The 19,535-nt window shown below is 40.8% G+C and overlaps 1 protein-coding gene across 3 annotated transcripts in view; it reads right to left on the minus strand.

Moving 5' to 3' along the window:
• TIAM2 (TIAM Rac1 associated GEF 2) overlaps nt 1-19,535 on the minus strand; it is an 810,124-nt gene that overhangs the window by 448,907 nt on the left and 341,682 nt on the right. For all 3 annotated transcript variants that reach the window (XM_069769403.1, XM_069769402.1, XM_069769404.1), the window contains exons 4-5: nt 11,670-12,861; nt 10,533-10,968 (exon numbers count right to left, since the gene is read on the minus strand). In XM_069769403.1, the coding sequence (XP_069625504.1) occupies nt 10,533-10,968; nt 11,670-12,861 (1,628 nt within the window). The remainder of the gene's footprint in view (nt 1-10,532; nt 10,969-11,669; nt 12,862-19,535) is intronic.

Consider the following 19,535-nt stretch of genomic DNA (forward strand, 5'->3'; position numbering starts at 1 on the left):
TGATTAAAGTTAGCATGTAAATGCCTTCTGTCTTAAGAAGTCCTTTGTATATGCTAAGTTTTCTATCCTAATTCTGAACATTTTTGTTTTACAAGATCACATATATTCTGTGAATAACCTACAGTCAACTACTTAATATTTTTGTAATTTACTTACCTTAAAAATGTGCCTCCATGGCTGTCATCAGGATGTGATGTTGTCCCATCTACTGATCTAAGAGGCTCTGAACACCTGCCCACTATATGGGACATCATTATTGAAGTGCCTTTTCAAGGTAGATCATTAATATCCTGTGGAGAACGAGTATGCATGGACCTAGCACACAATTTTTGGATCCACATTTGCATTGTAGAAAGAAGTAAGGAAGGTGGGCTAGTATTCCAAATATCCATTTAGTGAAATTCATCCTGGGAAAAGTACCATAGTATGCAACATGCAGCTTGAAGCATCACAAGTGCAGCCCCATTAGTGCAACAATGATGCACGCCAGGGGAGTAATAAAGTAATTTTACTTTCCATTATTATCATCGATCCTATGAGCTTGATTAATACCTGTATAAAAGGGTCTTGAAAAATATGTTTTAATCTGTATTCTTTTAGTCTGTCAAAAATGTACAGAGATGTAAACAAATAATTTCCAGAATCTTTTCACTTTAGCTACTGTCCAGCTAAGCTAATTTCTGACATAACCTAATCATCAAGAAGGTTACTAAACCTGTTTCAGTTCAAGACCATTTCCCATCATGATTCTGCCTACAAATTTCTCACAGTCCTTAAATAAAATGAGATAATTATTATTAGGATTTTATGCATGCTAGGTAATCTCCTCTAATTATACATTACGTTTCTTTGTCAGGGATTACGGTATATTTTAAAATTGTGTATTGTATGTAAAATATCTTTTGATATTGCACCTGTAGGGAGGGTCCATGGGGCCCACAGACCACTTACACATTTAGCAAAACAAATTATACGTTTGATATTGTTTGAAATTATCCATCAATAGGTAAAAAGAAGATAGGAAGAGCTTTATTATAATCAAGATGGATAAAATTCCACATGATTTAATGTGCATCTGTCATGGACAATACATGTAAGTACAGACATCTGGAAGAGTCACACCTTCGAGACCTTAGGGCACCCGAATCTACAGATTATTGATGCTGCACAGTGCCTCTGGTACATGTAATTAGGAGGGCTTTTGTAACAGCCCTTCCTTTTTTGTATATTTTAAAAATATGAATACTTTAAAGGGAATCTGTCACCAGGTTTTTGCCAACTAGTCTGAGAGCTGCATAATGTAGAAACAGAGACTGTGATTTCAGTTATACAGTTGTGCTCAAAAGTTTACATAGAATTTTTGCCTCCTTGTCCTTTTTTCAGAGAATATGAATGATAACAACAAAACTTTTTCTCCACTCATGGTTAGTGGTTGGGTTGGCATAAAAGCTGAGTTTCTGGGATCCAGACAGACATTTGCATCTTTCATACAGCCACTGACGTTTCTGGATTGTGAGTCATGGGGAAAGCAAAAGAATTGTCAACAGATCTACGGGAAAAGGTAATTGAACTATATAAAACAGGAAAGGGATACAAAAAGATATCCAAGAAATTGATAATGCCAGTCAGCAGTGTTCGAATGGAAAATCAGGGGCTCTGTAAAAACAAAACCACGGTCAGGTAGACCAACAAAAATGTCGTCCATAACTGCCAGTAAAATTGTTCAGGATGCACAGAAGTGCCACAAATAACATCAGCTGAAATACTGGACTCTCTGAAAACTAGAGGTGTGGCTGTTTCAAGATGCACAATAAGGAGGCACTTGAAGAAAAATGGGCTGCATGGTCGAGTCGCCAGAAGAAAGCTATTACTGCTCAAATGCCACAAAGTATCTCACCTACAATATGCAAAACAGCACAGAGACAAGCCTCAAAACTTCTGGAACAAGGTAATTTGGAGTTATGAGACCAAAATTGAACTTTTTGGCCACAACCATAAACGTTACACTTGGAAAGAGGTCAACAAGGCCTATGATGAAAGGAACACCATTCCTACTGTAAAGCACGGAGGTGGATCGCTGATGTTTTGTACATGGTGAGCTACAAAGGCACAGGAAACTTGGTCAAAGTTGAAGGAAAGATGAATGCAGCACGTTATCAGCAAATACTGGAGGCAAATTTGCACTCATCCACCCAGAAGCTGCACATGGGACGTACTTGAACGTTCCAACATGACAATGATCCAAAAACCAATGCCAAGTCGACCTGTCATTGGCTACAGCAGAACAAAGTGAAGGTTCTGGAGAGGCCATCTCAGTCTCCTGACCTCAATATCATTGAGCCACTCTGGGGAGATCTCAAGTGCGCAGTTCATGCTAGACAGCCCAGGAATTTACAGGAACTGGAGGCTTTTTGCCAAGAAGAGTGGGCAGCTTTACCATTTGAGAAAATAAAGAACCTCATGCACAACTACCACAAAAGACTTCAAGCTGTCATTGATGTTAGAGGGGGCAATACACGGTATTAAGAAATGGGGTATGTGAACTTTCAATCAGGGTCATTTGGATGTTTTGGGTTTTTATTATGATTTAAAAAGAGAAAACACAGTAGTTTAACAATAAATGGCTACACCCAACCACTAACCATGAGTGGATAAAACCTTTTGGTGTTATTGCAGCGCCCCAGAGATCTGGTCGTTGCAGTAACGTCGCTCTGCCACTAAGGGGAGTGATGGTACGTCTGATGGCACTAAAGGAGTTCTCCTGACCAGGTATCACCAGCACACATTACACTTCACACTCCGGCCACTAGGGGGAGCAAAAGGTTTTATTTATTGGGCCACTCCTCACACTGGTAAAACTAGGGGTTGGATAGGAAGTTAGTCAGAAGCTGACTGGGTTGGATTCAGGCAACATCCCGTGGCAGGGGGTGTTGCAGGGAGAAGATTCAGGGGGGGCCCTGTCAGGCGTGGGAACCTGGAAGGTACCTAGCGAACAGAACACAACGTTACAGAACCGCGCCTGTACACCCCGCGGCGGTATCCTAAGAAAGAGACACGAAGCGAAGGATATTGTGGACAGTGAGAAACGAGATCAAGCACTAAGGAGAGCCAGTAGGAGTCATGCCCGGAGAACGGCAACATCCTACTGAGGCGCGTAGCCGGTGGCCGGAACACCGAGGAAGTAACTGACTCTATGCCTTACTTCAAACTCCGCAGGACAGTTAATTATAGGTTGGCTGTCTACCTTACATCACCTAAGCAGACATAGGGGGCAACGCGTGGAGAGGGGCGTCTCTAGGGTCCCGGAAGAAATCAGAGCCTACCCGTCAAACAGGTGCGTCCTAGCCATAACATACCTGGGGGACGGAGAACTAGAAAGAACTGGAACGATTTAGAAAGAACGAGAATAGAAGTTGTGAGGACTATCCCGAATGCTCAGTAGGGAAGCACTACAACACACAAGCGCTAATGGTAGGCACTGATTTCCACCTGCAAAGGGAACTCTGGATGTGCCTTCGGAATGGCCGGTCTCAGACAGCCCTGTTAACTGTGCTCTGGATTGAGGATCCAAAAGTCTTCAGTAAAGAGGTAAAGAGACTGCAACCCTGTGTCCTCGTTATTGTCTGCACCTCACACCATCACCATCTATATCACTGGGAAGCCCTGGGGACATACTTCACCTGTGGGAAGGTAAACCATCTAGCTATCATCACATCACCCCAGTGGACCCCAAGCAGCGTCGGTCACCCTGACCGAATACCACAGGTGGCGTCACAAAACCTTGACAGACTCGCATCACCTTTCATTGGACGCCCCTTAGCAGGGTCACGGACCGGGTCCAGCCACTGTGACATCCCCAGAACTGAGACAGCAGAGGACCAGTACCGAGTAACCCGCGGCCCTGCGTCTGGGGGCACTCCATTATCATTCATATTCTCTGAAAAAAGGCCAAAAAAGCAAAAATTCTGCTGGGGCATGTAAACTTTTGAGCACAACTATTTGTCTCTTACTGGGCTGATTTCTGTAGTTTTGATAAAATGTCTGTTTTATCAGCAGATTATCAATAGAGGACTAGTAAACTTGCAGCCATGTAGTCCTCCATATTCGTGAACTCTATATAACCGTGCCCCAACCACCGATGAGCAGCTTTCTACCTATGCAGAGTATACACAGAGAACTGTCAATCAGTGGTGTGGGCACGATTATCCAGAGCTCAGCATTCAGAGAACTGGTAGATCAGCAGCAAATAAAACTGATTTTTATCAAAACTGCAGCAAGCAGCCCATTAATTGATACATTACTGGAATCTGGGCCTTTGCCCCTATTCCATTCTGCTCTCAGATGGGATACATTCCCTTTAAATAGACCTTGACATTTCTTTTGATACTGATACATCTGTTTTAGTAAATACTTGTCTGACCATAAAATGATTTGAGGAATCTTTGAGAAATCTGCATTGTGCTTTCTTTCTGCTGGAGACCATTGCCTGCTCTATACGACTTCCTGTGCTGGCTAATTCCTACCTTGCTCACATGAAGGTGTGGGAGCATGTTTGCAGACATATAATTGTGCTGTGAATCTACATAAGGTCTCCATGACAACGCTGTCACGTTGCAGAGCTGTGTGATCTGTGGGCAGCTGGCTATGGAGCAGGTAGCGCAGAGGAGATTGATGGATTTCTGTGCATATTATTCTGTATAATCTGAGCTGTATTGATCTGATGCTAACCTCTGAATTAGGAGTGCAGTGGGTGGCTTCACTCCTTGATTGACAGCTCTATGTACACTATAACACCAAAGAAGCACTAGGCGACACTAATAAAAAATGTATAAATTTTATTCATAAACAAATGTAAAAACATATAAAGATCAAATATAAAATCAGGGAAAACCAAACAAAATGCAGGAGCAACCAATAGGTATGGCTGGAAATAAGTGGTAATAGTCCATGTAGCGTTACCTTCACCGTAACAATATTATTATCAATAAATTTAACCATACATTCAGGAAAAACCGTAAGAAAGCAGTTACCACACCACCCAACGCTGCAGCGGTCAGTGAAAATGCACCCAAAATTAGTGCATATGTATCATAAAGGTAAGTCAGGAATTTACCATAGGTGTGCATATCACAGCATAAAATCGTATATATCTATGTTTTCAGGAGTGCAGAATCACTGTGAGCGGCAGCATCAGGGAGTGTACAACAGTACAACCAAAACATACCAAATGGAAGGAATGTATTCACCTAATATAGACCACCACCCGACGCGCATTTCGCTGAGGAAAGCTTCGTCCAGTGACCCCTGGACGAAGCTTTCCTCAGCAAAACGCACGTCGGGTGTCGTGGGTCCCTGGCTGGTGGTCTATATTAGGTGAATACATTCCTTCCATTTGGTATGTTTTGGTTGTACTGTTGTACACTCCCTGATGCTGCCGCTCACAGTGATTCTGCACTCCTGAAAACATAGATATATACGATTTTATGCTGTGATATGCACACCTATGGTAAATTCCTGACTTACCTTTATGATACATATGCACTAATTTTGGGTGCATTTTCACTGACAGCTGCAGCGTTGGGTGGTGTGGTAACTGCTTTCTTACGGTTTTTCCTGAATGCATGGTTAAATTTATTGATAATAATATTGTTACGGTGAAGGTAACGCTACATGGACTATTACAACTTATTTCCAGCCATACCTATTGGTTGCTCCTGCATTTTGTTTGGTTTTCCCTGATTTTATATTTGATCTTTATATGTTTTTACATTTGTTTATGAATAAAATTTATACATTTTTTATTAGTGTCGCCTAGTGCTTCTTGGGTGTTATAGATTGATATTGCCTGGCGTTATAGTTATTGAGTAGCGATATATAGATGTTAATTAGCTCTATGTACACTGTGAGACCCTCACTTGAATTCTAAAACCAAAATTAGCCAAAATTAGCAGAGTGTTCGATAAAACAAAGTACAGTTTACAGAAACGTTTGCCACAAATCTGTTTATCAATCTCCTCAGCTCATCATGCAATATAAGATGTATTCAATGACAGGTTTCCGCTATAGTTTGTTGTCATTTCCAATTCATCATGTTGTGGCTCCAGAAAGCAAACATATTGTGTGTGTTTTTGGTGTAAGCAACACATTAAAAAGACACTTTTGCTGCCCGTGTTAGCAAATCATCTGACTTGGGATTGCAATGATGGTAATGAGGCAAGTGATCTTGTTTCTCATAAGGAAACACTAAGATCATATTGCAATAATGCCTTATTTTACCACCACCATGATTAAATGTCAATGTCATCATGTGACCCAGCCAACGGATTACCTGCCCAAGAAAGTAGTCTGATGAGTTTCTTTGCTTCATAAATGCATTTTTGACTCCATAAATAAGCTGCTTGGTATCGTAATAAATCAAGGACATTCATAACCAAACTCAGTGATCATATACATAAACATTCATTCGATAGGTGACAGTGATGATCAAGCTTGCTCGGCACTGCTCGTTAATCGATCGAGCATCGGGGTGCGCAAGCACACTAGTTACTCAGCCAGGTATCGGGGGTGCACGAGTGCAACACTCAAATCCCTGTCCCGCATGTTTCACGGATGTTTGACAGCCAATCAACATGCAGGGATTGCCTGCCATACACAGTAATGCAGTACTGGCATCACTGTGACTGGACGGACACATTACATTATCTGGTCTATGTAACACCCGATGCTCAGGAAATCAGAGGATAAAGTGCATATTCACTGCTTCCCCCACCTATCTCTTGGCACTGAGAGATGGGCGGGAGAAGCCGTAAATAATAATTAAGCATTTACATCTGCTTAACAGTCAGATGAGTTATGTAAAAACAAATAAACACACACAAAAGTCCTTTATTTAAAAAAAAAACACTCCCCAACAATTCACCTCATTTTACCATTTATTAGAAAGTAAACATCCAGCACGTCTATGATGTAGTCCACGGCACCATGATCACCACTCTGATATCTGTATCTTATGATGCCTCATTTACAGAATGAAGCTTGATATGCTGTAGCAGCCGCTGTCAGTTCTCACACTGAGGGTAATGGCAGAGCCAGCCACTATGACAGCATAGGAGACAGCCTCTGTGACTGGAGGTAACATTAATGACGTCACCACCAGTCACAGACACTGCCGGCTATCGCGGAGTGCTGCGAGATCATGCAGTATGTGCTGGTGTCACAGCCTATGATGAACGGGGCTCCATATGCTGGAATTTTAGATGGGGGCTTGTCGTTGGACATTGATGTGGATGACAGCATATCTACTGGATTATGACAAACTGGTGGTTACCGGAGTTCACAGCCACCGGGTCTCCCAGCAGCTGTGAGGCCCCGAAACCTTAAGGGAGTCTTTAAGGAACCTTCTAAGGTTACTGGAGTTCCCAGCTGCTGGGGCACATGGAGGCTGTGAACTAATGATACCAGAGTTCACAACCTCCAGTTGTTCCATCAGCTGGGAACTCTATTAACCTTAAAGTCTCCATTAAAGGCTTCCTTAAGTCACAAGGTCACTCAGAATGCAGTCCAGCAGTCTGTGTGGCCTAGTGGAATTGCTGTAGTATGATGGACTGCGCTCTGTATGACATGACGGCAGCACAGTCGAGCAGTTTGACATTTTAGGCCAGAGTCACACTAGCGTAGAACATGGACGAGTCCTATGCAAGAAAACATTGTACAGCACTCGGACTAGTGTTAATCTATGGGGCAGCTCACATCACCATTTTATTCTCGGGTGTATTCAACGTGCGAGAGAAATTGCAGCATCCTGTGATTGTACGTGTATATCGGCCGAGTCTCGCCAATGCAAGCATATGGGTGCGAGAAATAATCGGACATCACACAGACCCTTGGTGTGGCTTGCGAAATATACGCACACATTTTCCTCATTTCAGCCCATTGAGCCATTAAATTAATTGGGGAAAAGCAGTGATAAATGTAAAGCCATGCGCATGTCATACAGATGTCATACGGATGTCATACGGATACATAGATGCGAGGAAATTGCATCATCGCATTGCAAACGCATCACACATGGATGGCCATACGGAGAACACTTGTGTGACTCTCGGCCGAGATAATAGAACCGATTTTTCATACGCCGGCCTTACAACAGTTCCACCAGGTTATGAGGATTGCTGGACTACCACTTAGGGTGCTCTGTACGACCCTGGCAGTTGTGAACCGATGTAACTTCACTGAATTAATTGAAGTTACATCAGTTCATAGTCAACCGGTCTCACGGAGCACCGTGACCGGCAGTGGAAGCTGTGAAAGCTTCACTATGGCACTTCATATGCTTCAGACAATGGGGAACATCTTGGGATCATTGGACTACTTCGGAACTGTATGGGATTTTTTTAAAACATGGGAGAACAAGGGCATTTGTTGGGGTGTTTTTTGTGAATAAAAAAAGTGTGTTTTATTCCTTTTTTCTTACTGGATTAGTAACCCTGGTGCCTGACAGACAACTCTCCATTACTAACCCCAAGGGTTTGATGCCAACTGTGATTTTTAACATAGTTGTCATCAACCCCTAATCCCATTATCCTGAGGACTGGTATTTTTAGACTGGAAAGGGGCTAAAAACCACAGACCTTACTAGCCTGATTATATCAGCATGCAGCTCTGTACTTTGCCTTAGATGGTTATTAAATATAGGGTGGACCCCACGTCATTTTAAAAATATTATTTATTTATTGCTAAAACTGACAGGGGAATACAATGAGAGATGGCGTTTTTTTGCCTTATTTAAAGTCATTAAGCAGGAAAGAATGTTTCCTAACATTTTTTCCTGTAAAATCCATTTTATCTTCGGTTTTGTATGTTTTACTGTAAGTATCTAAAAATGGCGTAATACTCTGACAACATTGTTCCCAACAGTGACCTGGCAGTCAGAGATGCGTCCAAGAGTCTTCCCCATGTTGTTCCCATTCCATTTCAGTTATTTTCCAGGGCCCCAAACCTCCTGATAGGGCCTGCTTGAAAAATGATTGCATTTCCCATTGACATCCATTATGTTTATTGCTCGAAAAAAGCACCAGAGCATTAGGATTTGCTCGATTCAAGTAACGAACACCCGAGCATTTTAGTGCTCGTCCATCACTAGTGATAACCTGTTAGGAGAACATGTGTTCTTAGGAATGCTCACTTCATGATGATCTTTAAGGGTAAATAGGCTGCTGATCACCCAAATAATGAAGGAAACTGCTTGTTCGTCAGGTGAAATTATTTAGGTACAGGACAATCTATAGAAAAAATCCAATAAGCCTCTCTTTGAAGAACAGATGTCCTAGTTGCCTCTTTCTTACCAACTTCAATCTCTTCTAGTACTAACCATCTAAGATCAGATACTTCATGTCTGTGTCTATACGTGAAAATGTTTAGTGACCCCAGTCTCTCTTATCTTTTTTCAATTTAATTTAACTTCATCTTTTGGTTGAGGATTTTTTCTTATTTTTTTTAAACAAATCCCCATATAGCTGAATGCTGTACATTGAGTTTCAACTTGATTGGCATTCCTGTCTGTCCAATATAAACCATGCCACAAGGACATTTCCACATATTATGTATGTATTACATTTTGACAATTACAGGTAAAAAAATCCAGATATTTTGATTTTAAAACCTTTAGTTGGATGATAAATTGCATTACCTTTTATAACAGATGAACAGTTTTGACAGGACAGACATGGGAAGCTCCCGCAATTATGGAATCCAATGGTCGCTTGCCTAAAAATGTTAAGGGGTTTCAAGTCTTCTTTGACTAGATTGTTAGCCAATGATTTACCTTTTTTATAAACAAATCTATGGGGGGTTGAAAATCAAAGCATTGACTAACAATCTAGTCAGAGCAGACTTTTGCTGCATTCTCCAACATTTCTTTTGTATGTGCACTTTCAACCTCTATTTGTACGTAAATTATTTTCTTTTTTTTTTTTTTTTGGTGTTGATAGGGGGGAAAACTGACCTTACAAAATGTATTGCTGTGCTATTTGATTACATTGAAACATTAGCTAATATAAAAATGTTTCCAGAGGGTAAAAGCCTAATATCTTATATCATCTAAAGTTCAGTGAATATTTGAGAGCTTGACAAAGCTTGTTGGAAGTCTTGAGGCTAGAATGTTATCGACACTATTCATAATACTACTTGCTCTGGAATAAAAAAAAACTGTAGTCTCACTGATATTTTACCACCACACCCTGTAAAAAATAAAAACAGCAACCAGGCATCATTATTTACCACTGAAATATGTGAAAATGTTTATATTAACAGTCCAAAACTAAGATTACTGCTCTCTATGGAAACCTCTTCCTATATGCAGAACTATGCAATTAAAATCAGTAAGCCATGTGCTATTGAGAGAATACAGATTTTTCTTTATTTACAGACATGGCTATTCTGGCTACAAAAAAAATAGGAATACTACTCTATATTGCCACTTTATAATATAATGCATGTTATTATATTTATCTCTATGCATTTACGTAGTTTACCTTTAAGTGTCACCCAGTATTGTTTCCATTTTCTGCGATTAACAAGCTCCAGTTTCTTCTCCTTTTGAAGGGTGATAAGGGGTTTGAAAAATAGCCACCCAGCCTTGCGTACAACTCCTTGTTCCTTCTCAAAGAGTAGGTCAAGTTGTTCTAATGAATTAAGAGAGTCATTGCTTAAGTCGTCTGTACCTGTTGACGTTGTTGTTTCTTCCACATTGGTTTTCTCTAATTCAAGCTCCCTCATAAAATTTTCATAGATATTTTGCCTTACAGCATCACTGCCAATTACACTGGTATGTTCATTTCTAGGCTGCGTGAGAGGTCCAGAGCCCCCAGACCACAAAATGCTAGACAGATGCGGAGGAGAGCTTGTTTCTGCAGTAAAGCCATCTATCCCACTGTCAAAACATTCACTTGCTTCTTTACATTTCGGCTCCTGATGAGAAAATAGAAAATAATGTATACAACTGATATAAATGACTCTCTAGTCAACAGAGGCTATGGAAAAACGATAATGAGTGAATTATAGAAAGATATACATACGAATAGATACATGTCATACATTGACGTTGCTCCATAGTACTATTACAAACTGAGACAAATTTTTATATATGCTCATTAATTTACTTCAAGTTGTGAAAGTAGGGACTCTCCATTAGAAAAACCATATGTTTTCCAGCCTGTATATTAGTCTTAAAAAAGGACCTTTCACTGGATTTTTAATTTACGCTTAACAAATCTTTTTCTTCTGTGCCCCTCTATTCTAATGTTATGTCCAGGTCATGAAGATGCAAATTTTCCCTTCAGCTAACTGGGTAGCACCAACAGAACTTCTCGGCAGGCATTTGTTTTTTCTCTTGATGATATTCAATCAAAACATGGCAGCACTCACTGAGAATTTCTAAGGAATACACCCAGTTGGTTGAAGGGAAATAGTGCATCGTTATTACCAGGGTAATGGAGAGACATAGAAGAAAAAGAAAAACTGTTCTAGATCTAGAGCAGCAGGGGCAAATTGTGGCAGTACTTGGTTTATATGATAAAATCCAGTGAAAGGTTGTATTTAAAAATCTAAGCATCTTAGCAATAAATCTTATTGTATTCACTGTAGAGAAACTTCTAGACAAATTAACACACCTGCAGCTTTCTTTTCTTCCTTGATAGACTACCAGTCCAGTCACTGATGCGCCTCATTCTACTTTTTAGTGTATCTTTTTTAGATGCATCCTCTGTTAAAGGCTTTGATTTTCTGCAGGGTAAGGTATATGAAGAATAATGAGAAGGTCGTCTCTGTTCTGTTCTTGATGTAACATCAATATCTGAGGCAAACGAAACTCTGTTACTTGGGGTATGATGACTACCGCTACCTATGTATTCATCTGAAAGTTGACCTGGGGTTAATCTATCTTGCAAATCTGCATTGTATAGTTCACGGAGTGAAGAAAGAGATGATCTCTGGTTGAAAAGTATACCACTTTCATTTGGGGTAAGTCCTCCATGTACACTAGTGTCTAATGAACTCCTGGTCAGATATGAACTATCCAAGTCATTAACGTCTCTATTATTTCCCCAGGGGCAATCATACCAAGAAGAGTCAGAACTTAGTGAACTTCCTTTGCTTGATCTTAGACCAGAGTCGCTTGCTGACAATCCATGGTTTGTCATATACTCCATGCCAGAATTTCTTCTAGGGTCATGGCGAGTCACATCCTTCATTTCCATCGCAGGTGAGTACCTGAGTAACTGAACTGGTCCATCAGATTCTTCAGATGGTACACCATTCCCACTGTTGTGGAATTCAACTCTGAGGCAACCATCCAACTTTCCAAGTGTTTTTATTAATACCTTTGGGCTTTTCCTTTCTTCAGCTTGCAGTGTTGAAGACATGCTGTCACGAATTTCATAGCAACTTAATATATGTCCATTGCATCCTCTGTGTTCTACTGGGGTGTCAACACCAACATAATGATATCCATTGTCTGGTAAATATGTGTTGTTGTTTGCCTGGCAACAATCACTTGGTAGATTAGGCCTTTGTTTGTGATGGGCACAACTTTTTGAGGCTTTTAGCACAACATCACCATGTCTTGCAGAATACGGTGGATTACTCTTACACTGAGAGAGACAGGTTCTTGCTAGGGAGCGGGTTTTGTAACTAGTACTGCTGTTTGTTCGCCCCCAACCGGGGGAAGGCCAGTCCTTCTCTTCATCTACGTTAATGCTATGAATTTTTAAAGAGCAGCCCTTCGGTTTGCCCTCTGACATTGGACTTCCTCTCGGACTTCGTGTCCCTTGAAGACTGTACTGACTTTCCGAGTTCCCCATTTCACTGTAAAATAAAAAGCAATTATAGTTGTATCACACTGCTCATTTTTCATGTTGATTTATATTCTTTATAGATTTAGTCTCAAGATTTTCTAACAGGTCTATTTTAGTTTTAGATAGGTCATGACAATTGGTATCAAAGCTGAACCAATGCTGTAAATGAAAATGCTAAACTGACTTTACTCTATATTTTAAAGGACCAAACCATATGGTCCAATGACTAATTTGACCACAAAAGTAGTGTTATCAACTAAAAAATAACAGATTTGATCAAGATTTTTCTGTCTGCAATTGGCAATAGCCTGAAAGTCCTGTACTACTCGTAGTATCTTTCATTGCTGCAGTTTTCTTTATGCAATGTTTGACTTTCACATTGATTATAGTCTCTAGAATATTTGATTCATGCAAGGATACTGTACTGGAATTGTGGATGATTTTCACACGGAAAATGTATCCACATCCCATATACAGGGTGCAGAAATGGTGAAACAAAATTTAAAGCAAACCAAAAAAGGAATAGGACACCTGTCAGAATAAGTTTAATGTGTAGGTGCACATAAATTGTGTCATTAGCAGACTAGTATAACTGGTACTCCGTACACTTGGGGTGTGCCACCTACTTGGTCTTTCCACAGGCATGTGTCAAACACAGTCAGGCCCAGGTCCTTCTCTGTCCTAGTCCATTCTGAGGCCTTCTATCACAAAGCGAGGTGAGATATTAGAGATAAGGGCCATCCTGATTACATAGACCTTGTCGCGGTAGGATAATTTTAAGACTTTTTTCATTTAAAAAACTCAACTAAGTACCCTGTGTTTTTTATATGTGTTACCATTTATTTAATGTGGGTACGGAAAGTATTCATACCCCTTTACATTTTTCACTCTTTGTTTCATTGCATGTATTTGGTAAATTCAAAAAAGTTATTTTATTCTCATTAATGTACACTCTGCAGCCCATCTTGACTGAAAAATACAGAAATGTAGAAATTTTTGCAAATTTATTAAAAAAGAAAAACTGAAATCACATGGTCATAAGTATTCAGACCCTTTGCTCAGTATTGAGTAGAAGCACGCTTTCGAGCTAGTACAACCATGAGTCTTCTTGGGAATAATGCAACAAGTTTTTCACACCTGGATTTGGGGATCCTCTGCCATTCTTTCTTGCAGATCCTATCTAGTTCCGTCAGGTTGGATGTTGACCGTTGAGGACAGCATTTTCAGGTCTCTCCAGAGATGCTCAATTGGGTTTAGATTAGGGCTATGTATGGGCAAGTCAAGAATGGTCACAGAGTTGTTTTGAAGCCACTCCTCTGTTATTTTAGCAGTGTGCTCAGGGGCATTGTCTTGTTAGAAGGTGATCCTTTGGCCAAGTCTGAGGTCCAGAGCATTCTGGAAGAGGTTTTCATCCAGGATATCGCTGTACTTGGCCATATTCATGTTTCTGTCAATGACAACCAGTCATTTTGTCCCTGCAGCTGAAAAACACCCCCATAGCATGATGCTGCCACCACTATGTTTCACTATTGGGTTTATATTGGGCAGGTGATGAGCAGTGCCTAGTTTACCCCACATACCGTTTAGAATTATCACCAAAAAGATCTATATTTGTCTCATCAGACCAGGGAATCTTATTTCTCATAGTCTGGGAGTCCTTCATGTGTTTTTTAGCAAACTCTATGCAGGCTTTCATATGTCTTGCACTGAGGAGAGGCTTCCGTCGGGCCACTCTGCCATAAAGTCCCAACTGGTGGAGGGCTGCAGTAATAGTTGACTTTGTGGAACTTTCTCATATCTCCCTACTTCATCTCTGAAGCTCAGCCACAGTGTTCTTGGGGTTCTTTTTTACCTCTCTCACCATTCCTCTTCTCCCACGATTGCTCAGTTTAGCTGGATGGACAAGTCTAGGAAGACTTCTGGTTTTCCCAAACTTCTTCCATTTAAGGATTATGGAGGCTACTGCCCTCTTAGAAATCTTGAGTACTGCAGAAATTCTGTTGTAACCTTGGCCAGATCTGTTCCTTGCCCCAATTCTGTCTCTGAGTACCTTGGCTAGTTTCTTTGACCTCATGATTCTCATTTGGTCTGACATGCACTGTGAGCTGTGAGATCTTATATAGACAGGTGTGTGCCTTTCCAAATCAAGTCCTATTAGTTTAATTAAACACAGCTGGACTCCAATGAAGGAGTAGAACCATCTCAAGGAGGATCACAAGGAAATGGACAGCATGTGACTTAAATATGAGTGTCTGAGCAATGGGTCTGAATACTTATGACCATGTGATATTTCAGTTTTTCTTTTCTATTACATTTGCAAAAAATTCTACATTTCTCTTTTTTTCAGTCAAGTTGGGGTGCAGAGTGTACCTTAATGTGAAAAAATGAACTTTTTTGAATTTGCCAAATGGCTGCAATAAAACAAAGAATGAAAAATTTAAAGGGGTCTGAATACTTTCCGTAACCACTGTACTTACTGCAGTGTTTGTATGCATTGTTCTTATTTTAACTTATGCATAAAAATGAAGTGCTGAATTTAACTCCACAGCATGTGAAATAATGCAAAGGACTGGTTGTGGATCAAATTTTGCAACAACAAAATCTGCAACAAATCACAAATGTTACACATTTTATGAAAGTTTCAAATAAAAAAACAACTATACTGTACTCCATTTCTCGGCACTCTATGGCAATGCTAATCTGGTTCTGTATCTGCCTCAGTACACCAGGCCTCCAGTGATAAGTGTCATCACGCTTACAGGCTGCAGTGGTCTCATGTGACAACTCATCATTACTGGAGGCCAGTGTACAGACTCCAGCAGGGCAGAAAATCTGCTATATGTGAATTTACTCTACTAGTCACCTGAATATTTTTTGCCTACAGAGAAAAAATAAACTTGTTAAGTGCACATTATAAACCAGGGCCGGCGTCAGCACCTGGGCAAGTGCTGGGGCCCTGAGCAGGGGGGGGGGGGCACTCGTTGTCTGGGACACCGACGCGCTATAGGAGCCTGGTGCAAGTGGGCTCTCCGCTATTTGGTCAGTGCCCCAGTACTTACAATATCTACCTCTCCCCGTTCTTCTGCTGCGGTGTCTTCCATGTCTTCTGACTCTAACGTTTCAGGTCTGAGGGTGCAATGATGTGTGCCCTCTGCCTGAACACTCAGTGCAGAGAATTGGAAGTATTTCATTTTTTTTTGTTTGAAACATTATATGGGGCCCATCATATACTAGAGCATCATATGGGACCCATCAAAAACTGGAGCATCATATTATCATTATTTATGAAGCATGATATGGGGCCCATTATATATATGGAATATTATATCGAGCCCACAGTACACTAGAGCATCATATGGGGCCCATCACATACTAGAGCATACTAGAGCATCATATAGGGCCCATTATATATGGAACATCATATGGGGCCCATTATTTATGGAGCATGATATGGGGCCCATTATATATGGAAGATTATATGGGGTCCATCATATACTGGAGCATTATATGGGACCCATCATATACTGGAGCATCATATGGGGCCCATCATATATGGAGCATCATATTGGGCCCATAATATATGGAGCATCATGTGGGGCCCATCATATACTGGAGCATCACATCGGGCCCATCATATACTGGCGTATCATATAGGGCCCGTTATTTATGAAGCATGATATGGGGCCCATTATATATGGAACATTATATCAGGCCCATCATATACTAGAGTATCATATGGAGCTCATCATACATGGAGCATCATATGGGGCCCACCATATACTGGAGTATCATATGGGGCCCATCATATATGGAGCATCATATGGGGCCCATCATATACTGGAGCATCATATGGGGCCCATTATTTATGAAGCATGATATGGGGCCCATTATATATATGGAACATTATATCTGGCCCATCATATACTAGAGCATCATATGGGGCCCATCATATACTGCAGCATCATATAGGGCCCATTATTTATGGAGAATGATATGGAGCCCATTATATATAGAACATCATATGTGGCCCATCATATATTGGAGCATCATATGGGGCCCATCATGTACTGGAGCATCATATGGGGCCCATCATATACTGGAGCATCATATAGGGCCCATCATGTACTGGAGGATCATATGGGGCCCATCATATACTCGAGCATCATATGGGGCCCATTATATATGGAACATCATATGGGGCCCATTACTTATGGAGCATGATATGGGGCCCATTATATATGGAACATTATATGGGGTCCATCATATACTAGAGCATTATATGGAGCCCATCATATACTGGAGCATTATATGGGGCCCAACATATATGAAGCATCATATGGAGCCCATAATATATGGAGCATTATATGGGACCCATTATATAATTGAGCATCATATGGGACCCATCAAATACTGTAGCATTATATGGGGCCCATCATATATGGAGCATCATATTGGGCCCATCATATACTGGAGCATCATAGTGGTCCCATCATATACTGGCGTATCATATGGGGCCCATTATTTATGAAGCATAATATGGGGCCCATTATATATGGAACATTATATCAGGCCCATCATATACTAGAGTATCATATGGGGCTCATCATATATGGAGCATCATATGGGGCCCACCTTATACTGGAGTATCATATGGGGCCCATCATATATGGAGCATCATATGGGGCCAATCATATACTGGAACATCATATGGGGCCCATCATATACTAAAGCATCCTATGGGGCCCATCATATACTCGAGCATTATATGGGGCCCATTATTTATGAAGCATGATATGGGGCCCATTATATATATGGAACATTATATCGGCCCATCATATACTAGAGTATCATATGGGGCCCATTATATATGGAGCATCATTTGGGGCCCATTTTAATTGGAGCATCATATGGGGCCAATTATTTATAGAGCATGATATAGAGCCCATTATATATGGAAAATTATATGGGGCCCATCTATATATATAATTGCCTAAGGGTTTTTCCGTCTGTCTGTCTGTCTGTCTGTCCTGGAAATCCCGCGTCCATGATTGGTCAATGCCGCCAGGCCTCGACCAATCAGCGACGGGCACAGTATCGACGTAGAAATCCCGCGTCTCTGATTGGTCGAGGCCGCCAGGCCTCGACCAATCAGCGACGGGCACAGCGACGATGATGTCATAAAGGACGTAGACATCCCGCGTCTCTGATTGGTCGAGGCCGCCAGGCCACGCTGATGTCATAATGGTTGCCATGGCGACGATGATGTCATAAAGGTTGCCTCGATCAATCAGCGACGGACACAGTCTGCCGCAAATTCTGGAATCATTATTGTCCATATTCTACGGGGACATGCATATTCTAGAATACCCGATGCGTTAGAATCGGGCCACAATCTAGTTATATATAGAGCATAATATGGGGCCCATTATTTATGGCGCATGATTTGGGGCCCATTATGTATGGAACATTATATGGGGCCCATCATATACTGGAGCATCATATGGGGCCCATCATATATGGAGCATCATATGGGGCCCATAGTATATGGATCATCATATGGGGCCCATAATATATGGAGCATCATATGGGGCCCATAATATATGGAGCATCATATGGGGCCCATTATATATGGAGCATCATGTGGGGCCCCTTATATATGGAGCATCACATGGGGCCTATCATATATGGAACATTGTATGAGGCTCCTTATTCTGTATTGAGCACTATGTGATGTCCATAATGCTCTATGGATGACTATACTGTCCAGTTTCTGAGCTATTGATATCACTCATGTAATGTAAGAAGAATGTGAAATCTTTGGCATTGTACTATACCTATATTTCTCTGCCGTATCTGTGCATTATGAATTGTGGTATGTGTTAAAGTGGCCCACTGAGACTCTTTTGCCCGGGGCCCATGAAAACCTGGAGATAGCCCTGTTCTAAACAAAACCAATATAAAATCCCTGCTTACTAACACTGGCAAATTGCACTAAAAGACCGATGACCTAAAAGAAAAGAGGGTGTTTGTGCCAGAGTAAAAATAAAAAATATCCTCATTATTGCTCTACTTTGCATGCCCTCATTTCTTTCATAAATTCACATTCTACAAAAAAAAAATATTTGCATGATCACATTTAATATTTCTTAGAATTTTTAGGCCACACATAGTGGCCACGCTATATTTATTCGTTGAGATCATTTTGGTTACTGCTGTGTAATTTATAGCTGTCATGTAGTCGCATAGTAGGTTATCCTATCATGGTGGTAATACTATGAAGGATTAGCAGACCTCAGTTTACAATTGCTGTCAGCAGATGTTTTTAATTGCGCAAACCTTTCAGACAAATTAGCTGTCTCTCTATCAATGCACACATTCAGCTAAACCTACTTAATCTTGTACCTTTGAAAGGTTTGAAAAGCCGCCATAATGAAATCGAGGTGTCTGTGATGTAAGACCTGCCTTATGTAGCATTGGCGGATTATGTACAAGCAGGGAACAAACATCATGTTCAAAATAGGAGATTTACATATGAGTCAAAGAAAAGGAAATATCTATTTCTAGAAAGTCAGGTTTGCCATTTAGAATCCATTTGGAAAACTCAAATGTTACATTTCAGTGTAGTCTGACCTTCTACAGAAATATGTAGCTTCCATAAGTATCAATTATCATTTATTATTATTA

The sequence above is a fragment of the Ranitomeya imitator genome, chromosome 5 (genome assembly GCF_032444005.1).
Source record: "Ranitomeya imitator isolate aRanImi1 chromosome 5, aRanImi1.pri, whole genome shotgun sequence".
NCBI lineage: Eukaryota > Metazoa > Chordata > Amphibia > Anura > Dendrobatidae > Ranitomeya > Ranitomeya imitator.